The sequence below is a fragment of the Pristis pectinata genome, chromosome 2 (assembly GCF_009764475.1).
Source record: "Pristis pectinata isolate sPriPec2 chromosome 2, sPriPec2.1.pri, whole genome shotgun sequence".
NCBI classification, from domain to species: domain Eukaryota; kingdom Metazoa; phylum Chordata; class Chondrichthyes; order Rhinopristiformes; family Pristidae; genus Pristis; species Pristis pectinata.
This window is the reverse complement of record NC_067406.1, coordinates 12,953,210-12,975,067: the sequence shown is the minus strand read 5'-3', so window position 1 is coordinate 12,975,067 and position 21,858 is coordinate 12,953,210. Positions and strand designations below refer to the sequence as shown.

The 21,858-nt window shown below is 45.0% G+C and overlaps 1 protein-coding gene across 2 annotated transcripts in view; it reads right to left on the bottom strand.

The window, feature by feature from the left end:
* The window catches only part of smyd1b (SET and MYND domain containing 1b), an 87,920-nt gene that overhangs the window by 7,876 nt on the left and 58,186 nt on the right, over window positions 1-21,858 (bottom strand). The window contains exons 4-6 of one of the 2 annotated variants that reach the window (XM_052042424.1): window positions 15,474-15,604; window positions 9,966-10,004; window positions 2,209-2,404 (exon numbers count right to left, since the gene is read on the bottom strand). In XM_052042424.1, the coding sequence (XP_051898384.1) occupies window positions 2,209-2,404; window positions 9,966-10,004; window positions 15,474-15,604 (366 nt within the window). The remainder of the gene's footprint in view (window positions 1-2,208; window positions 2,405-9,965; window positions 10,005-15,473; window positions 15,605-21,858) is intronic. The other variant, XM_052042432.1, reaches the window with a different exon arrangement.

Sequence of the window (21,858 nt, the reverse complement as noted above, 5' to 3'; positions counted from 1 at the left end):
TCTACAATCCATGTATGGATTTTTGGAGCAATCAAGTGGAGTCCACTTTGCCGTTAACCTGTATTGGAAAACAGGTATTTCTGTGGGCGGCCACGTATCGAAAGCCTTCGGGGTGGCAGAAACTTCGGAACAGAGATCATCGGAGATTGAGGTGTCGTATGGGTTCCATCGCGGAACATGTGGATTTTGTAATTTCTCTCTACATTTTATCTTCAGTCAACGGTGGTTTTGCAAAAGCCTTTGCTCACGTTTCACCTTATGACTTGCTGAACTGCACTTTGAGAACTATTCCTAGACTTGGGGTTTGGGAATTTGCCACACACACACTTTGAGTTTGTTAGATTTGGGGTTAATGTTTAACACCTAATGTTTTTGCTTTTCTTATTATCACAAGTAGTTATTAATAAAATAGTTTCTAACACTTATACATGACTTGGTGTGTTTCTATTGTTCCTGGTACATAACACCTGGAATTGTAAGTTTTGAATGAATGGGGGTTGGGGATATTGAATGTGCTGGTGTTAAGAATGTTGAATGAATTTGGATTAGGGTGTTTTGAAAGAACTCAGATTGAGAGGGTTGAATCAGTTGGATTGGGAATGTTGAATGAGTTTGGATTGGCTGTTTCCTGAGATTGAGAGTACTGAATGAATTGGGATGGGAAATGTTACCTCATTTGGAATTGGGAGTTGTGCTGGGATTGGAAATTCTGAATGGATTGTAACTGGGAATGCCTGACCAGTTGGGATATAGAGTAAAGATGTGCTGGGATTGGTGTCTTGAATCAGCTAGGACTGGGAACTTTGAATTTGCTGCTATCAGGTTTGTTGAATGAGGGTTTGGGAATATTGAACATACTGGGATTGGGATTGCTGTATTTAGTAGGATTGCTGGAGTTTTAGCTGTCATATATAATAAAACCAAAACTTTTTTTCCCTTTTGCTCTTCATTGAGCCTAATTCTCTTGTGGCATTTGTTCCATTTCCCTCCGTGTGGTCTAACCAGAGCTCTATAAAGTTGCAACATTACCTCGCAGCTCTTGAACTCAATACCCTGACTAATGAAAGCCAACACACCATACGCCTTCTTAACACCCCTATCAACCTGCGCAGCAACCTTAAGATTTTTTTATTAGTCACATGTACACTGAAACACACAGTGAAATGCATCTTTTGTGTAGAGTGTTCTGGGGGCAGCCCTCAAGTGTCACCATGCATCCTGGGCCAACATAGCATGTCCACAACTTCCTAACCTGTACATCTTTGGAATGTGGGAGGAAAATGGAGCACTGAGAGGAAAGCCATGCAGACACTGGGAGAACGCACAAACTCCTTACAGACGGTGGCTGGAATTGAACCTGGGTCGCTGGTGCTGTAACAGTGTTACACTAACCACTACAAACCTTGAGGATGTGGACCCCAAGATCCCTCTGTTCCTCCACACTGCTAATAGTCCTGCCATTAACCTTGTACTCTACCTTCAAATTCAATCTTCCACAGTGTATCACTTTGCACTTTTCTGGGTTGAACTCCATCTGCCACTTCTCAGTCTGATACAACCTGATAGTTTGTTTGGCCCCTTTAGTGGGGAGATAGAATCATAGAAAACCTACAGCACAATACAGGCCCTTCGGCCCACTAAGTTGTGCCGAATACGTCCCTACCTTAGAAATTACTAGGCTTACCCATAGCCCTCTATTTCTCTAAGCTCCATGTACCTATCCAAAAGTCTCTTAAAAGACCCTATTGTATCTGCCTCCACCACCGTTGCCAGCAGCCCATTCCACACACTCACCACTCTCTGAGTAAAAAACTTACCCCTGACATCTCCTCTGTACCTACTCCCCAGCACCTTAAACCTGTGTCCTCTTGTGGCAACCATTTCAGCACTGGGAAAAAGCCTCTGACTATCCACAAAATCAATGCCTCTTATCATCTTAAACACCTCTATCAGGTCACCTCTCATCCTCTGTAGCTCCAAAGAGAAAAGGCCAATTTCACTCAACCTGTTTTCATAAGGCATGCTCCCCGTAGCTGGCAACCTCATCAGTGTGGGACAGGAATAAGGCAGACGTTCTTTCCTAACAGGTACTAGTTGGGTTTTTCTGTTGCCTTAAACTACATTGCACACAGACTTTGATCTGCCACAGGGTTCCAAATGGGGGTTGGGACGTGAGGGAATGGAGGTCCACATGGCTGCTGATTTTACCTTTTTGCCATCTTCTTCTTTGACAGCCTGCATCAGGTCATCTTTGATTCCCTTTTGGCAATGCTCACAGCTGCAATCGAAGTAATACTGCTTCTTGAGCATCTTGCACCTGTCCGCACTGAGGCTCAGGAAGTCCACATATGACACCGTCAGCTCCTCTCCTGCTTTGATTTGCTGGATTGCCCGAAGTTCAATTCTGTTGATCAAGAAGCCACTCATTTCACAGCTGAGCTTAACAAGAGTGTCACATAAAACTTTGTAGGGCTCCCTTCAATACGTTATGCCCATCCATATAGAGCCTCTGCACCATGCCGTCCAACAGGGGTGTGAACCCATTCAGATTGAACAAATCAATGATGTTGTTACAACAGTGAGTGCCATAACCTTACACGAATGGGTTGTCAATGCATGCATTCTACACAAGGAAATTTGCAGATTCATAGACAATTTGCAATGTCTTTGACTGAAAGTGCTTTGTTCTCAAGACTCTACACGCATTACTTTAATTGAAAGTGCTATGTTTTCTCAGGGCTATTTTTTCCTTTCATGAATGATGTATAATGGGCACATGTTCATAGTCTTGTAAAATAATACCATTGCACCAATCCCTGTGAATTTAAAGTCGTAGAATGATACAGCGTAGAAACTGGTTATTAACCACTCATTTACACTGGTCCCATTTTATTCTCCCCACTTTCCCATCAACCCCACTAGATTCAACCACTCACCTACACACTAGGGATAATTTACAGTGGTCAATTAACCTATTAACTCACATATTTTTAGAATGTGGGAGGAACCCCACATGATCACAGGAAGAACATTCAAGCTCCTCACAAATAGAACCAGAGGTCAGAATCAGATCTGGGTTCCTGGAGCAGTGAGGCAGTAGCTCCACTATCAGTGCCACAGGAGAAAAGGAATGTCATGCTCTGTAAAGATGGGGGCTTGGTAGTTGGTATAGATTCAGTGGGCCAATGCGGCTGATTATCTATGATTCTGGTGCCACAGAAAGAATCATCTGCACAGCCAACAGTCTCTGACAATAGAGGGCAACCAACGTTTGCAATGTAATACATGTTTGGTTACATGAATACCTCTTGGGTCAGGGTGCAGGAAATCAAAGCAAAAACGTAGTCAACATGACTATAGTGGAAGGAATTAAATGCTGGTCGCTTGCTCCTATAGGATATCTTTATTAGTCACATGTACATCAAAACACATAGTGAAATGCATCTTTTGCGTAGAATGTTCTGAGGGCAGCCCGCAAGTGTCACCACACTTCTGGCGCCAACATAGCATGCCCACAACCTCCTAACCTGTACATCTTTGGAATGTGGGAAGAAACCAGAGCACCCGGAGGAAACCCACGCAATCAAGGGGAGAACATACAAACTCCTTACGGACAGTGGCCGGATTTGAACCTGGATCGCTGGCACTGTAAAGCGTTACACTAACCGCTACACTACCGTGCCTGCCTCAGGACCACCAACGCACATTCAGCCAATGAAATGCTTTTCAAAGCTGTTGTCAAGAAGGAAACGCAGTAATCAATGTCATACAGCAAGCTCCCAGAGGAAGCAAAGACGTGATCATGCATTTTAGGGATTGGTAGATAACTATTTGTTGAGCCAGGCCATCCTTGCACATTTTTCTGACTAGGGGACCCTCTGCACCTCTCTCAGGCTCCAGTGAAGTGTCTGATTAAATGTTGCACTCTGAAGTGGGACAATTTTCCAGGTCAGATTGCTTGCTGTCAAGCTGAATATACAATGTTCATTCCTGTGATCTGGATATGAACTGAATGCTCTGAACATCTGGGTTTACATGATAGAGTAGACCTTTTGCCTCTAGGTTTTGTTTTTAGCCTAAACTATTGGCATAAAATGGTTACGTGGTGGTATGAGTGAAACCAACTTAAAGGGAACACAAGATGTGCCACACCAACCAACACCCAACATGGTACAACTTTGTTAATGGGGTGGCTAGTGAGAGGAATAAGATCAATTGGACAGAATGGACAGAACTGGACAGAATAGAGTGGTTTATTCCCCATCGGGAGGACATTACTTGGCAGTGGAAGCCCCACAATGGGTAAGTATAGGATAAGATAAAGAGATAGGATAAGAGTTAATAGAATAAACAGAGGAAAGCAGTTCCCATTAGCAGATGGTTCAGGGCTCAAGTTGAACAGATTTACCATTTGCTGCAACAGATATAATGGGGCATAGATAGCGTAGTTAGTCTGAGTCTTTCTCCCAGGATAGAAATATCAAATACTAGAGGACATAGTTTTAAGGTGAGAGGGGGGATGTTTAAAGCAGATTTGTGGGGTAACTTTTTTACACAGAGAGTGGTAGGTACCTGGAACATGCTGCCAGCGATGGTGGTGGAAGCAGATGTGATAGCAACACTTAAGAGGCACATGAACAGTCAGGGAATAGAGGGATATGGATCATGTTCAGGCAGATAGGTTTAGAGTCATAGAGCAATACAGCATTGATACAGGCCCTTTGGCCCAACCAGTCCATGCCAACCATGGTACCCATCCAGCTAGTCCCAATTTCTTGCATTCGGCCACATCTCCATGTACCTATCCAAGTGCTTCTTATATGATACTATTGCACCTGTCTCAACCACTTCCTCTGGCTGCTCGTTCCAATCACTCACCATCCTCTGCATGGAAAAGTTGCTCCTCAGGTCCCTTTTAAATCTTTCCCCTCTCTCCCTAAATCTATGCCCCCTAGTTTTGGACTACCCCACCCTGGAGAAAAGACTGTTGCTGTCCACCTTCTCTATGTTTCTCATAATTTTAAATACATCTATAAGTTCGCCCCTCATTATCCTACATTCCAAGGAATAAAGACCTAGTCTGGCCAACCTCGCCCCATAATTCAGGCCCTCTAGTCCTGGCAACATCATCGTAAATCTTTTCTGCACTCTTTCCAGTTTAACCATGTCTTTCCTATAACAGGGTGATCAAAACTGTACACAGGACTCCAAGTGCAGCCTCACCAACGACTTGTACAACTGAAACATAATGTCCCAACTCCTATACTCAGTGCCCTGACTGATGAAGGCCAATGTGCTAAATGCCTCCTAATTTCGTGTCATCCTCAAACTTACTGATCAAGCCTTGTGTACTTGCATCCAAATCATTTATGTAAATAATGAATAACAAGGGTCCCAACACCAACCCCTGTGGCACACCACTAGTCACCAGTCTCCACTTCAACAACCTTCAACCACCACCCTCAGCTTCCTACCTCTGAGCCAATTTTAAATCTACCTAACTAGCTCTCCCTGGATTCCATGGAACCTAACCTTCCAGACCAGCCTACCATGCGGGACCTTGTTGAAGGCCTTGCTAAAGTCCAAGCAGACAACATCTACTGCCCTACCCTCATCGACCTTTTGGTTACCTCTTCAAAAAACTCTAAAAGATTCGTCAGGCATGACTTCCCACGTACAAAGCCATTTTGACTCCTTCTGATCAGACTCTGTCTATCCAAATGCTGGCAGATCCTGTCCCTCAGAATTCCCTCTCGTATCTTCCCCACCACTGATGTCAGGTTGACCAGCCTGTAGTTCCCTGGCTTGTCCTTGCCATCCTTCTTAAACAACGGAACAACATTAGCCATCTTCCAGTCTTCTGGAACTTCACCAGTAGCTAACGATGAAGCAAATATCTTCGCAAGGGCCTCTGCAATTTCTTCTCCAGCCTCCCACAAAGTCCAAGGATGCACTTGGTCAGACCCTGGGGATTTATCCACCTTAATGCGCTGTAAGCCTGCAAATACCCCCTCTCTTGTAACATGAATGTTCACCAAAACATCTCCACTTGTTTCCCTTATCTCTTGAGCAACCATGATTTTCTCCTCAGTAAATACCGAGGAGAAATATTCGTTAAAAATCCCACCCATCTCCTGCGGCTCAAGACATAGGCGGCCCTGCTGATCTCTAAGGGGACTTACTCTTTTCCTAGCAACCCTTTTACTCTTAATATATCTATAGAACCTCTTAGGATTTTCCTTAACCTTGCCTGACAGATCCATCTCATACCCTCTCTTTGCCCTCCTGATTTCCCTTAAGCTAATTCTTAAGCTTTTTATAGTCATCAAGGGATTCACTTGTCCCCGACCTCCTAAACCCAATGTATGCTTCCTTCTTTTCCTTGACCAGAGCCTCAATATCTCTTGTCAGCCAAGGTTCCCTCAACTTGCCAGGTTTATCCTTCACCCTAACAGGAACATGCTGCTCCTGGACTCTTGATATCACACTCTTAAAAGCCTCCCACTTGCCATTCATTCCTTTCCCTTCAAACAGGCTCACCCAAATCGACCTTTGCTAGATCCTGCCTAATTCCCCTGAAGTTAGCCCTGCTGCAGTTTAGGACCCTAACCTGTGGACCTGTCCTATCCTTTTCCATCACCATCTTAAAATTAATATAATTATGGTCACTGGACCCAAAGTGTCCCCTGACAGGACATTTCTGCCACTTGCCCGACCTCATTCCACAGGAGGACATCCAGTGTCGCACCCTCTCTGGTAGGTCCCTTTATATATTGACTCAGGAAACATTCCTGGACACATTTTACAAATTCCACCCCATCCAGGCCCTTAATACTCTGTGTGGCCCGGTTAATACTGGGAAATAAAATCTCCCACTAATACAACACTATTATTCTTACAACTATGAGCAATTTTGGTACACACCTACTCCTCAAGTTCCTGCTGATTATCGGGGGTCTATAATACAGCCCCACCAGAGTGAACCTCTCTTTCTTGTTTCTAAGTTCTACCCATATGGCCTCACCTAATGTTTAGGTCAACCTATGTTTCCAGCAGGGAATCTGTTGGTCAGCTAAACCTAAAGTTTAGTTTAATTTGGCATCATGTTCAGTGCAGACCTGTTCATGTACTGTACTGTTCTATGTTCTAAGTGCAGAAAAATAATTACTCAGGTAGTGGTTATGGTCTGGACTTCACAGCCTATAAAGAATCAATGTACCTTCATAAGGGTATTGGACAGGTACGAGGGAGGATAGTTCATGGGGTTACGGAGAAAGAGCGATGGAATGAGCCTTAACGGAACAGCTAGCAAAGATTTCATGGGCCAAATGATCCATCGGACAACAATTCTATGACTCTATGTTTCATTTCTGAAGCCTGACAGACCTCACATTGACAGGGACACAGTAAAATCAAGTAAAAACAAACAACAAAAGGCATCGCTGACAAGGCTGACGTGATCCACCACCCTTGGGATGTAGTGGTTGAACTGGTGCAGTCCTGGTGAAAGGACTTCACAGTGCTGTTGGGGAGGGAGTTCTGGGATTTGGGCCCAATGCAATATATTTCCAGGTCAGGATGGAGTATGTTCAGGAGGGAAAAGTTGGGAGTCAGTACTGTCTCATCTTTTTCCTGTCCTTGTTCTTCTGGGTATTTATGGAAATGCTGTCAAAGCAGCCTTGGTTATTCTGCTGCACTGCATCCTGTAGATGGTTTGCACTGCAGCCATGGGAGAGTAATGACAGGTTACGTTGCTGGACTGGAGATTAAACTGGTGGACTCTCTGCAGATCAGGGATCAGATATTAGCTGCTGTCGAGTTTCTTGAGTGCTGCTGGAGCCGCACTCCTCCAGGCCAGTGGAGAGAATTCCATCACACTCTTGATGTGCCCTGAAAATTGTGGAAAGCCTTAGGAGGTTTGTCACTCATTGCAGGATACCTAGCCACTGACCTGCTCTTGTAGTACAGGCTAATTCATTTAGGATTCTGGTCAATGTGGTCTCCCAGGACAGTGATGATGGGGCATTTTGACTTTTGATCAGAGGTTATAGATCTTCCCTGTTGGAAGTAGTCACTCCCTAGCACTCAAGAAGTCCAAATGTCACTTGCAACTTATCAGCCAAGCTGCAGATCTCAGCGTGTGTGGGCTGGACTGTTCCATTATCTGTAGAGCTGTGGATGGAATGGAACACCATGCATTCACTGAAGGAACTGAGGAAGCTGAACATCAAGGAACAGCAAGTGCCGGGTGTGAGGACCGTCAACAACACCGCCCAAGGCTTTGGTGGCGATTGAATGCAGGTGGATGGTGCACAGACATTCCGCAAGGAAGGCCTGGCTGACAAACAGGAATGTTGTTCACCTGAACATCAAAGCCTTGAATTTCCTCAGAGGTTCACGCTACTGTCATTGGTCACTTGATTTGATGGCAATGATAGAGTGAGGGATAGGCAGTGAGGTTACTGCGAGGTGACCAGAATTGCACGCTGTACTCTAAATGTGGCCTAACCAAACTTCTATAGAGATGCATCATAACTTCTTGACTCCTATATTCAATACCCCAACAAATAAGTGCAAGCATTCTGTAAGCCTTCTTAACCACCGTCTACCTGTGTAGTCACTTTCAATGAGTCATGGACTTCCACCCCAAGGTCTCTCTGCTCTACAATGCTGTTAAGTGTCTTGCCCTTAAGAAGGTACTGCGTCTTGACATTAGTCCTGCCAAAGTGCAACACCTCACATTTATCCAGGTTAAACTCCATCTGCCATTTCTCTGCCACATCTGCAGCTGATCTATATCACGCTGTATCCGTTGCCAGTGGTTGTGATCAAAACATCAAATTAAAACATAAAACAGTGAAGGTACAGAGTGGGACAATCAGCGAGAAAGACATGACAGAAAGGCTGACGGCATGTTAAGATAAGATAAGATATCTTTATTAGTCATATGTACATTGAAACACACAGTGAAATGCATCTTTGCGTAGAATGTTCTGGGGGCAGCCCGCAAGTATCACTGCACTTCTGGCGCCAACATAGCATGCCCACAACTTCCTAACCCCTACGTCTTTGAAATGTGGGAGGAAACCGGAGCACCCGGAGGAAACCCACGCAGACACGGGGAGAACGTACAAACTCCTTACAGACAGCGGCCGGAATTGAACCTGGGTCACTGGCACTGTAATAGTGTTACGCTAACCGCTACACTACTGGGCCTGTTGTGATGATCTTCTACTGTGAACCTACAGAGGAGAGAGCTCAGTACACCTAGTATTTCCTGGCCAGCACCACCACTCAACCCGGAGACAGTATCCCCAGTGTCTCACCCCTCACCCTGTAATCACCACACCTTATCCCCATATCGGCCTGTACCTTAGTCCCTGCCTCGGTATCCCTCAACTTTCTCTCTATACATGAGTATCCATCCTTCTCCATGCACCCTGAATCCACCTGATACCCCTGCATCCACCCTTTTCCACATATCCTTGTACCCATCAGTCTCCCCATTCCCCTGTATCCACCCCTTCTCCCCATACCTCTGTACCCACATCTCTCCACATACCACAGTATCCAACCCTCTCCCCACAGCCCTGTATCCCCTACTCCTAGTTCTGTATCCATCACCCTGTCCCCCTCAGTCCGAGCAATCAACTTTCTCCAGTCTCTCCACTCACTACCGTCACAGATTCCCAACTCAAACTATCGGCCTCTTCCTCTCCAGGAGCTTACTGCCCTGGTGACTAAAATACCCACTTCTGAAGAAATGCTCTTAGTTTTGATTTGATTCCCTTTCCTCACCCATTCAGATTTTGATGTCATATTTCTTTGAGAGGTTCTGTTTGGCTGGGAGGATCGAGGTTAGCATCAGTCGAAGCCATTACGTCAGCTGGATATTAAGCACCGCAGTGTTAATGTCAAACAGGGAGAGGGGGAACAAAACAGAGAGCAGCATCAACTCAACCCACCTCATCTGTGTGTGGAACATTGAATTAACCGCATCACGACTGGAAGACAAAATCAAAATCCACATTTCACAACCAAAAGAAAAATAAATCACACAGCACAACTCACATTTGCAGAGAATCTTTAACATGGCAACACTTCCCAGCACACTGAAAAGGAGTGCCATTTAAAAAATTATGACACCGGCCCATGGTAATGAGAAATAGGGACCGGTGACCAACATTTGGTCAACAAGATGGATCTTAGAGGAGGAAAGTGAGCCTGGAGGGGTGCTTCGAATGGAGTTCCAGAACGAATGGTCCAACGGCTGACAAGTACGGTTAACAACAGCAGAGCAATTAAATTCAAGAGGCCAGATTTGGAGGAATGTGGACACCCAGGAGGGGTGTTGGACTGGAGGAAGTTACGTTGGGAAGGGAAGAGGTGGACAGATTGAAAAAAGACCAAAATTTTAATATTCATTCAGGCCAGGGAGTCAAGAGTACAGGGAAGAGTTGTGACTAGGACTAGGTGCAGGCAACAGAGTTTAAGATGTGCTAAAGATTATGCAGGATCGGACATGGCAGGGAGCTATGGAACAATAAATGTTAACACCTGGATCAAATCAACCCATGAGTACAAAAGACATAGAATCCAGGGATTTATAACAAGAGGATCAGTCTTGATCTTATTGAAGCAGGCTTGAGGGGCTGAATGGCCTACTCCTGTACTCTTATTGCTTATAGTCTTAAAAGTAATGTGTCCAATTCTAGACACCACACTTCAGGAAGGTCCCCGAGAGGCTGCAAGGAAATATTTGCTAGAATAGGTTTGCTAGAATGGTTTTGAGGGGTATGGCCAAAGGAGGGTGAATGGAACCATGGATGAATAGGGCCGAAGGGCCTGTTTCCATGCTGCATTACTCTATGACTCTGTATTCTATGACTCTCTGTCAGTTACAAGGTTAGACTGGAGAAACTGGGCTGGGTTCTCCTTGGAGCAGAGAAGGTTGAGGGGAGATTTGGAGGTAAGCAAGACCATGACGTGTTTGGTAGGGCAGATAGAAGGAAGCTGTTCTTGACAGCTGATGGTTCGAAGAACTGGGCCACAGGTTTAACATTTTGAGCAAACAATGTTGATGCGAAGACAATCTTTTTCATCCAGAGAGAAGTCAGGATCGGGAATGCACTACCTTTGGGGGTGGTGGATACAGAGTCAATCGGGCCCTTCAAGGGGGAAGTGGGGAAGTACAAGAGAGAGAATCATTCACAGGTTTACAGGGAAGGAACAGAGAAAAGGGACCGACAGAATAAGTCTTCTAGGAGCAGGTAGAGATGTGCAAATGGCTCCCTTCTGTGCTACGTCAGCCTTATGATTCTTATGATGCTATGACCAAGGTCAATCTGATTGACAGGACACCTTCACCTCTCCAATAACTACCCCATGAGACAAGGTTTATCTTGCGTCCACACTGTGTGAATTGGCCTACGTCTCGTTGCCAGTGGATTCAGCCTGCAATATCAGTAATGAACTGACAAGCAGTGACAGAGGGATCCTGATTTCTCCTCACATTACCTCAAGGGAGCAAGTGATCCTCATTAGTAGTTGAAACTCAGTTTTACCAGGCCCCAACCACCATGAAATGAGGAAAGTAACATTTATTCATGATTTCCAGCAACAGACCATTCAGATAATGTTAAAATTGAAAGGTTTGGAACTGAGGGACTTTCCACACTCTATGCAAGTTTCTGTATTCTTGTATTTCTTTACAACATAAAAAGAAGCCTTTCAGCACATCGAGTCCATGCCAGCTCACAGAGAAATCTCACTCCCCTACTAAAATTCCCCGTGACCAGTTCTCTCCATATTCTCATCAATTTCCCCGGATTCTTCACCCATCTCCACACAAGGGGCAATTTACAATGGCCAACTAACCCACCAACTAGCACGTTTTTGGAATGTGAGAGGAAACCAGAATACCCGGAGGAAACCCATGCAGTCACAGGGAGAGTGTGCAAACTCCACACAGACAGCACCAGAGGTCAGGATGGAATCTGGGTAATTGGAGCTGTGAGGCAGCAGTTCTACTATCTACCTCACTATTCCACCTCATAAATACTTTTGGAGATAAAAAAATAATTTCTTACTTTGCAAATGTTTACCTGTTAAATATCACTTGGAATCAGAGAGGGATTTTAATTTGCTGGGACTTCACCAGTAACCAATGTGGATCAGTGGCTCAGAACATCTGGAGGTCCAATTGTCTGGCCATCGCCTCTTGCTGAGACAAGTTGTCTTAGCTTAGACAGTATTAGAGCAATTAGCACTCAGGATCCCATGCAAAAAAGCACTGAGCACAGAGATCCAGACAGGATCTAAATATTGATTGTGATGCCTCTGGATCAGGTATAAAGACCCATGGTCTGCCAGTGACTTGAACAGCTGGATGTGTGCCTTTAATTAATCGAAGTGCATGGAGCACAACGTTTTGAAACTGCAGCAAGTCTTGGATCATCAACTCTGCCTTGGAGTAAAATGTCAGAGGCATAGATCGAGTGGACAGTCAGAGACTTTTTCCCAGTGCGACAATGGCTAATACGAGGGGACATAATTTTAAGGTGATTGGAGGAAGGTATAAGGGGGATGTCAGAGGCAAGTTTTTTACACAGAGAGTGGCGGGTGTGTGGAACGCACTGCCGGCAGAGGTGGTGGAGGCAGATACTGTACATTAGGGACATTTAAGAGACTCTTAGATAGCCACATGAAGGATAGAAAAATAGAGGGCTATGTGGGAGAGAAGGGTTAGATAGATTTTAGAACAGGATAAAATGTTGGCACAACATCGTGGGCCGAAGGGCCTGTACTGTAATGTTCTATGTTCTATGTCAGTGATCCCAGGAGCAAAAGATAGGAAGGTCAATACAGGTCTTCCCCGGGTTACAACAGGGTTTCTTTCCTGAGCACTGTTCATGACCCAAACAATTTACAAGTCAGAAATGCAGTCCCCAATGATATATTTAAATGAAAACATAGGCCAACCAAGGGCAATGTGTGGTTAAACTAGGGCCTTTAACCCAATCGTTGCCACAAACCAAATTTCCACAAGGCAGAAGATGCCTGCAGCCCCTCAGCAGTTAGCAAATCCATCCCGCTGGTCTTCCAAACACTCATTGGTTTGTATGGGCTGTACATAAGTCAGGCGTTCATAACATGGAGAGGGTTGTGGCTTGTGGATGATGGGTAGGAGAGCAACCCTTTTTAACTGTACACTCCCACTGCCACGTTCCAACACGCAACCTTCCCCCAGCAACATTTCAATGTCAAATTTCTGGGGAAGTGGGCCCAGGCCAACTTCCCTGGGATTCCTGGAAGATCCATCACTGTTATTTCTGGCACTATGTGAGCACTGGTGAATGTGTTTCAACAGACTGTGTCTGATCTTTAGGTCCCAGAACTCAAGAGGAAGGAAGGGATACTTGGATTTCTATAGCACCTGTCATAACTTCATGTGGTTCCAAAGCAATTTGCAGCTAATGCAGTATTTGCGTAGCTATTGTTGGGATATAGGCAACAGGGTAGTCAATCTGTGCACAGCAACCTCCGACACACATCAATTCAATAACAATCAGAAAACTGTATTGAACAGTTGGTTCAGCAGTAAGCATGAACCCAAGACTAACTCCCCACATTGCTGTTGTGTAATAGTAGGATATACCTAAAGCCACTTTGAAAGCTGCAATATCACCAATGACTCTTAGGAAACCCTGGCCTATGACCATTACATCACAGGCACATCCCTCCCCACCATCGGTAATATCTACAGGAGGCGCTGCCTCAAGAAGGCAGCATCTATCATCAAAGATCCCCACAATCCAGGCCATGCCATCTTCTCACAGCTACCAACGGGCAGGAGGTACAGAAGCCTGAAGTCCCACACCAGCAGGTTCAAGAACAGCTACTTCCCTTCAACCATTCGGTTCTTGAACCAACCGGCACAACCCTAATCACTACAGTTCAGCAACACTATGACCACTTTGATCACTTTGCACTAAAATGGGCTTTGTTTTTTTTTGTTCTAATTGTGTTCTTCCTTGTAAAAATTGGTAAAAATTGTGTATAATTTATTTTTAATTTGTTTTTCTTGTGAATGTTGTGTATCTGATGTTATGTGCCCGTGATGCTGCTGCAAGTAAGTTTTTCATTGCACCTGTGACTTTGACTTTTGACTTTGACTCAAAGTGAAGAAGGAACATTTGACATGACATTGAGAACCTTGAGTCCATGCATTGAGAGAACAAGTAAGCCCTGCATAAGTGACAGAAGGAACGCACCACTTCACAAACTGCCCAGTCCAGCAGTCACCCCCTATCCCATCTGTGGAAGAGTCCACATTTCCCACTTTGACCTGATCAGTCTCCTCAGTACCCACAGAACCAGAGTGTAAGCAAGTTGCCCTCGATCCCAAGGAACTGCTGAAGAAGTCGGACACAAAAAATAGTGCAGGCCATAGCTTAAGATTTCACCTGAATAATGACCTCACTGACCACATAGCACAGCAATCCCTTGGAGTATCAATCTAGATTGTTGCACCCAACAGTCCCTGGAGCAGGACATGAACCCATAACCTTCATAGTCAGAAGAAGCTGCTCTGCCCACGGACTCAGAGCTGACACAATGGGAGTAATGCCCCATTCAGCACCCATCATTCTGCTCTGGAATTTCTACATTCTGCTTTAATCTTCCTTGGTAGGGTGCTTATTCATTTTATTGATTCTTGAAGCTTTTTTTAGTTCATTCAGGATATACCCATCATTGGCAAGCCTTGTGCAATAGCAGGAACTAAATATTATTGGTAAATTTGTAAATTGGTTTATTATTGTCACATGTACGGAAGTACAGTGAAAAACTTTGTTCTGCGTGCCATCCACACAGAGCATTTCATCGCATCAGTACACTGAGGTAGTACAAGGGAAAACAATAACAGAATGCAGAATAAAGTGGCACAGTTACAGAGAAAGTGCAGAGCAGGTAGACAATAAGTTACAAGGTCATAATGAGGGAGATTGTGAGGTCAAGAGTCCGTCTTATCGCACTAGGGAACTGTTCAGTAGTTTCATAACAGTGGGATAGAAGCTGTCCTTGAGCCTGGTGGTATGTGCTTTCAGGCTTTTGTATCTTGTTTTATGGTTGTTGGCCTGTGTGCTTAGCAGGTTAAGAATCTTTTGAAATATCTAATCTTGATAGAACGTTGCTATGCTTATGGAACTGAGGCAGGGATTTGAACCTAGGATGCAGATCAGCCATGCTCCAACTGAATGGTAGAAAGGGCTTGAGAGGCTGAATGGCTCATTACTAACAAACTCCAATAGCACCAAGTTAGATGATATAAAACAGGTCTAATATCTAACGGTAAGATCATATTGCATTTAGTTCATTATTGCACATTCAGATGAATTCACCCACTCCAGAAAGATAAAGTCTAGCAATCTAATTTCACTGCATTATCCCAATTAATCACTTTGTTTACTCACTTTCCATTGTTCAGCATAACTGTGCAATTTGGCCAGCAGTCATGATTCACAAGGCAGAGGTTTGGAAATAATCCGACTCCCACAGCTTGCAACCCACGCTGGTCACTGATGGTAAAACCGTTGCAGCTTATCTAAAGAATTAAACACAAGCAGTTTAAAAAAAGAATTAAAATTCTGCACTCCCTCTCTTGTTGATCAATTTCCCACCCCTCTCGAGAGGGATTTGCATTTATCTCATACCTTCTGAGGTATCCCAACCTGCTTTCTTCGCAATGAACAACATTCATAGTGCCATTGAGTTGTACAGCACAGAAACAGGCCTTTCAGCCCACACATCCATGCCAACATTTTTGCCCATCTACAGCATGTGCAGGGGGACGGGATTAGTTAAAATTTTCATGGTTGGCACAGACATTATGGGCCAGAAAGCTCACCAGCGCCTCTACTTCCTCAGGAGGCTAAAGGAATTCGGTTTGTCCCCTTTGACTCTCACTGACTTTTACCGATGCACCATAGAAAGCATCCTATCTGGATGTATCATGGCTTGGTATGGCAACTGCTCTGCCCAGGACCGCAAGTAACTACAGAGAGTTGTGCACACAGTCCAGCGCATCACGGACACCAGTCTCCCCTCCTTGGACTCTGTCTTTACCTCTCGTTGTCTTGGTGAAGCAGCCAGCATAATCAAAGACCCCACCCACCCAGGACATTCTCTCTTCTCTCCTCTTCTATTGGGTAGAAGATACAGGATCCTGAGGGCACGTACCACCAGACTTAAGGACAGCTTCTACCCCACTGTGATAAGACTATTGAACGGTTCCCTTATACATTGAGATACCTCAGTACAAGTGATAATAATAAACCAATACTAATAACAATACCAAAGGGCCTGCTCCTGTGCTGTAGTCTTCTATATCCTATGTTCTACACTAATTCTATTCTCCCGTATTAATTTCGTATCCTTCTAAGCCTTGTCTATTTGTCTCTGTCTAAATGTCTCTTAAATGTAGCAATTGCATTTGACTCCACCATCTCCTCTGACAGAACATTCCCGATATCAACCACTCTGTGTAAAAGTCTTTCTCCTCAATCCCCTTTAAAATATTTTCCGCTCATCTCAAACCTACATCCTCTTAGTTTTGATGCACCTACCATGGAAAAAAGATTCTGACTATCTACCCTATCTTTTAGTTGCTTACACCTCTATCAGGTCACCCCTCAACTTCCTTTGTTCCAGGGAAAACAAACCCAGCCTATCCAATCTCTCCCCATAGCTAAAGTTTTGTAATCGTGGGACAGAAGATGTAGTATGGCTCTGCACAGGGAAACTCCCAGCAGATGACTGTCTCCACAGGAATCTCCCAGCAGCTGATTGTCTTCACTGGAATCTCAGCTCTGGAAACTCACCTTAGATGAAACATGGAAACCCATGAGATCTCTGCATTGGATACTCACAAAGGCCTGGCACTGGAAAGTGCCAGTACATGGGTTTCTGCACTAACAACTCCAGCAGGTAACTGTCTGATGGGAATCTCCCACCAAGTGAGGCTCTGCTGTGGAAACTCTTTGTACAAGACTTTGGTGAGGCCACACCTGGAGGACTGTGTACAGTTTTGATCACCCTGTTATAGGAACAATGTCATTAAGCTAGAAAGAATGCAAAGAATACTTATGTAAATGTTGCCAGAACTTGAAGGCCTGTGTTATAGTGAAAGGTTGGGCAGGATAGGATTTATTTCTTGGAACCTAGGAGTGACCTTACCGAAATCATGAGGGGCATAGATAGGATGAATAAACACAGTTTTTTTCCCAGGGAAAGGGACTCAAAAGCTAGAGGGCATGAGTTTGTGAGAGGAGAAAGATTTAAAGGGGACCTGAGGGGCAACGCAGAGGTAGGTGTATATATAGAACAAGCTGCCAGAGGAAGTGTCATAGAGCCATTGAGTCATACAGCACAGAAACAGGCCCTTTGGCCCAACTGGTCCATGCTGACCAAGATGCCCCATCCAAGCTTGTCCTATTTGCCAGCATTTGGCCCCTAACCTTCTGAACCTTTCCAATCCATGTACCTGCCCACTTGTCTTTTAAAAATTGTTATTGTACCTGCCTCAACCACCTCCTCTGGCAGCTCGTTCCACATACATACAACTCTATGTGTAAAAAAAGTTGCCCTTCAAGTTCTTATGAAATCTTTCCCCTCTCACCTTAAACCTATTGCTTGATTCCCCAACCCTGGGAAAAAGACTGAGTGCATTCACCCTATCTGTGCCCCCCATGATCTTATACACCTCCATAAGATCACCTCTCAGTCTCCTACGGTCCAAGGAAAAATGTCTTAGCCTGCCCAGCCTCTCCCTGTCACTCAGTCCCTCAAGTCCTGGCAACATCCTCGTAAATCTTTTCTGCACTCCTTTCAGCTTAATAACATCTTTCCTATACCAGGGCGACCAAAACTGAACACAATACTCCAAGTGCGGCCTCACCAGCGTCCTGTACAACTGCACCATGACCTCCCAGCTTTTATACTGAATGCCCTGACTGATGAAGGCCAGCGTGCCAAAAGCCTTCTTCGCCACCCTATCTCTGGTGACTCCACTTTCAGGGAACAGTGTACTTGTACTCCTAGATCCCTCTGTTCTACAACATTTCCAAGGGCCTGTCGATGGTTGAGACAGATTCAATAACAGCATTTAAACAACAGGCACATGGGCAAATGGGACAAGTTAGATAGACATCTTGGTCAGCATGGATGAGTTGGGCTGATTGGCCTGTTTCCATGTTGTATGGCGATATGCCTCTATTAAGTGAATCCCTGCACTGGAAAATCCCAGCAACTGAGACCATACCGGTAGCTCCCACCAGATGGTGCGCTGCACTGGAAACCCCTGGCAGGTTTGGGAAATCAAATCAGGTGATTCCATCCACTGGAACCATAATTGCAGATAGTTAATGATAAATTCAATAAGGAGAGGTTTCTTAATTCAGAAATTAGTTAGAATGTGGTTGAAGCAAAAAGTTTGGAAAAATTCTGAAAAAGAAAAGATGTTACATGAGAGAAAAGGGAATAGGGAAATGGGGAATAGAACACAGGGCTGAAAGGTTGGCAAAGGCTGTTGAACTGGGAGGAGATGAATTTTAACACCAGCATAGACTATTTGATCTGTTTCACTGCTGTGAATTCTATGTAAATCTTCTAACGTAATTTACTTAGTTCCTGCATTACATTCTAATTCAATTGCCTGCTCTTTGCAGTCTGCTCATCATTAAATTTCGGAGCAGTTTACTTACACCATCTCTTCAAAGGGAAGCCCTGAGCAGTAACGAGCCACCTTAGCAATGAGATCAGCACATTTGTTTTCCAGTGTCTGAACTGAGAAAAGCAGCAGGAACACCACCAAGGGAACTGAGGGTAACTTCTAATTGTCCATGCAGTGGGCCAGCGCGGTGGTTGAGAGAGCTATCCAATGAGATGTCTTCACCCTGCACCTTTCTTGTCACCCTCTGATTCCTTTTCCAAGTGTAAATCCAATCCCATATATTCTTATGACTGAAAAGAAAGCCACTTGGCCCATTTAGTCTATGACAACTCTGAGAGCAAACGCACTTATCCGTATCCCCGGCATATAACTGCACGGTAGTGTAGCGGTTAGCGCAATGCTATTACAGCACCAATGACCCAGGTTCAATTCCGGCTGCTGTCTGTAAGGAGTTTGTACATTGTCCCCGTGTCTGCGTGGGTTTTCTCCAAGTGCTCCAGTTTCCTCCCACATTCCAAAGACGTATGGGTTAGGAAGTTGTGGGCATGCTATGTTGGCGCCGGAAGCGTGGCGACACTTTCGGGCTGCCCCCAGAACACTCTACGCAAAAGATGCATTTCACTGTGTGTTTCGATGTACATGTGACTAATGAAGAGACCTTATCTTATTTGCCTGTAATATATTCTCTCTCATATGCTTATTAACTCCAGTCTGATCATCCCCCACCCACCTTCACCTTCACTATAGTAACCAACTAACTTAATAACCAGCATGTCTTTGGGATGTGGCAGAAAACTGGAGTACCTGGGAGAAACCCATTTGGTCACAGGAAGAACATGCAAGTTCCACACAGATAGCACCAGAGGTCAGGATTGAATTGGGATTACTGGACTTGTGAGCAACTGTGCCCACTTAAATTTAACACATTGCATCATCGAACTTATCAGGGCTGAGTTTCACTTCTTACCACCTTCTTCCTCTTCCATATTAATGTGAGTAAGTAGGTTTTAATCAGTGGGGAAGTTCTGGTTTCATAAGAAGGAGAAACATTTGTATGACTCTGGTCATTATAGAGTCATAGAGTTATACAGCACTGAAAGAGGCCCTTTGGCCCAACTTGTTCTTTCCAACCAAGTTGTCTACTTGAGCTAGTTCCACCTCCTCATGTTTGGCCCATATCCCTCGAAACGTTTCCTATCCATGTCCCTGTGTAAATGTCTTTATTATCACACTGATCTTTGCCGCTGCCTTCTGTAGTAAATAGGTTTAACTTCAGTGAGTGCTCCAAGGGCTACAAAGTGTTGTTGGAACGTCCTGACATCACGAAGGGCAATAAATAAATTCATCTGACTTTCCTTCTTCTCTTTCTCTTTTGTTTCTTTTTCTCATTCTTCTTTCGCTCTTTCTCCCATCATCTCTCTCCCATTTCCATCTCTCATTAATTCTCTCCGTGTTCTTTTCCTTCATCATTCCTCTCCTACCCTCTGCCCTTTCATTTTCTCTCTCATTCTTGCTTTCATTTTCGTTTCCTTCACATCCTCTCAGGAAGTGCATTGCAGATCATTGCAACCTTCTGTCGCGATAAAGCAATAAAACAGCAATAAAAAAACCAAGACACAAGAAATTCTGCAGATGCTGAAATCTGGAGCAGTACACACAAAATGCTGGAGGAACTCAGCAGGTCAGGCAGCATCTATGGAGGGAAATAAACAGTTGACGTTTCAGGCTGAGACTGAAAAGTCTCACTCCATCGAGTGAGACTCATCAGGACTGGAAAGGAAGTGGGCAGAAGCCAGAATAAGAAGGTGGGGAGAGGAGGAGGAGCACACGCAGGCAGGGGACAGGTGAGTTCAGGTGATAGGCGAGTCCGGGTGAGAGGGGGCAGGGAAGTGAGTGGGGGAGGAGGAGAAGATGTATTAAACTGAGAGGTGATACGTAGTAGAGGCAAAGGGCTGAAGAAGAAGGAGTCCGGTAGAAGAGGGCAGCGGACCATGGAATAAAGGATGGGGGAGGGGAGGAGAGGAGATGGGCAGGTCAGCAAAGCCAGGGAAGGGAGCCACAGGAATAAGGGAAGACAAAGGAGTTGGGGGAAGGGGTGGTGGAGAGAAAAAGAAGGGGAGGGGTTACTGGAAGTTAGAGAAATCAATGTTGATGCCATCAGGTTAGAGACTCCCAAGGTGGAGTATGAGGTGTTGTTCCTCCAACCTGCGTCTGGCCTCAACAGTAGTTAGAACCATAGAACCATACAGCACAAAACAGGCCCTTCGGCCCACCATGTTGTGCTGTCTGTCAAACCACCCACACTATCTAACCCTTTCCTCCCGCATATCCCTCTATCTCACGTTCCTCCATGTGCCTATCCAACAAACTCCTGAACCTGTTCAATGTATCTGCCTCCACCACCACCCCAGGCAGTGTATTCCATGCACCAACCACTCTCTGGGTGAAAAACCTCCCCTGACATCTCCCCTGAACCTCCCACCCATAACCTTAAAGCCATGCCCTCTCGTCTTGAGCGTTGGTGCCCTGGGAAGGAGGCGCTGACTGTATCTATTCCTCTCAATATTTTATATACATCTATCGTCTCCCCTCATCCTCCTCCTTTCCAGTGAATAAAGCCCCAGCACCTTAAGCCTCTCCTCATATTCCATACGCTCTAATCTAGGCAGCATCCTGGTAAATCTCCTCTGCACCCTCTCCAATGCCTCCACATCCTTCCTATAATGCAGCAACCAAAACTGAACACAGTACTCTAAGTGTGGTCTAACTAGAGTTTTGTAAAGCTGCATCATTACTTCACGGCTCTTAAACTCAATCCCACAATTTATGAAAGCTAACATCCCATAGGCCTTCTTAACTGCTCTTTCCACCTGTGAGGCAACTTTCAGTGAACTGTGACTATGAACCCCCAGATCCCTCTGCTCCTCTACACTGCCAAGTACCTTGCCATTTACCCTGTACTCTGCCCTGGAGTTTGTCCTTCCAAAGTGTACCACCTCACACTTCTCCGGATTGAACTCCCATCTGCCACTTGTCAGCCCAGCTCTGCATCCTATCAATCTCCCTCTGTAAGTTCCGACAGCCCTCCACACTATCCACAACACCGCTGATCTTAGTGTCGTCCGCAA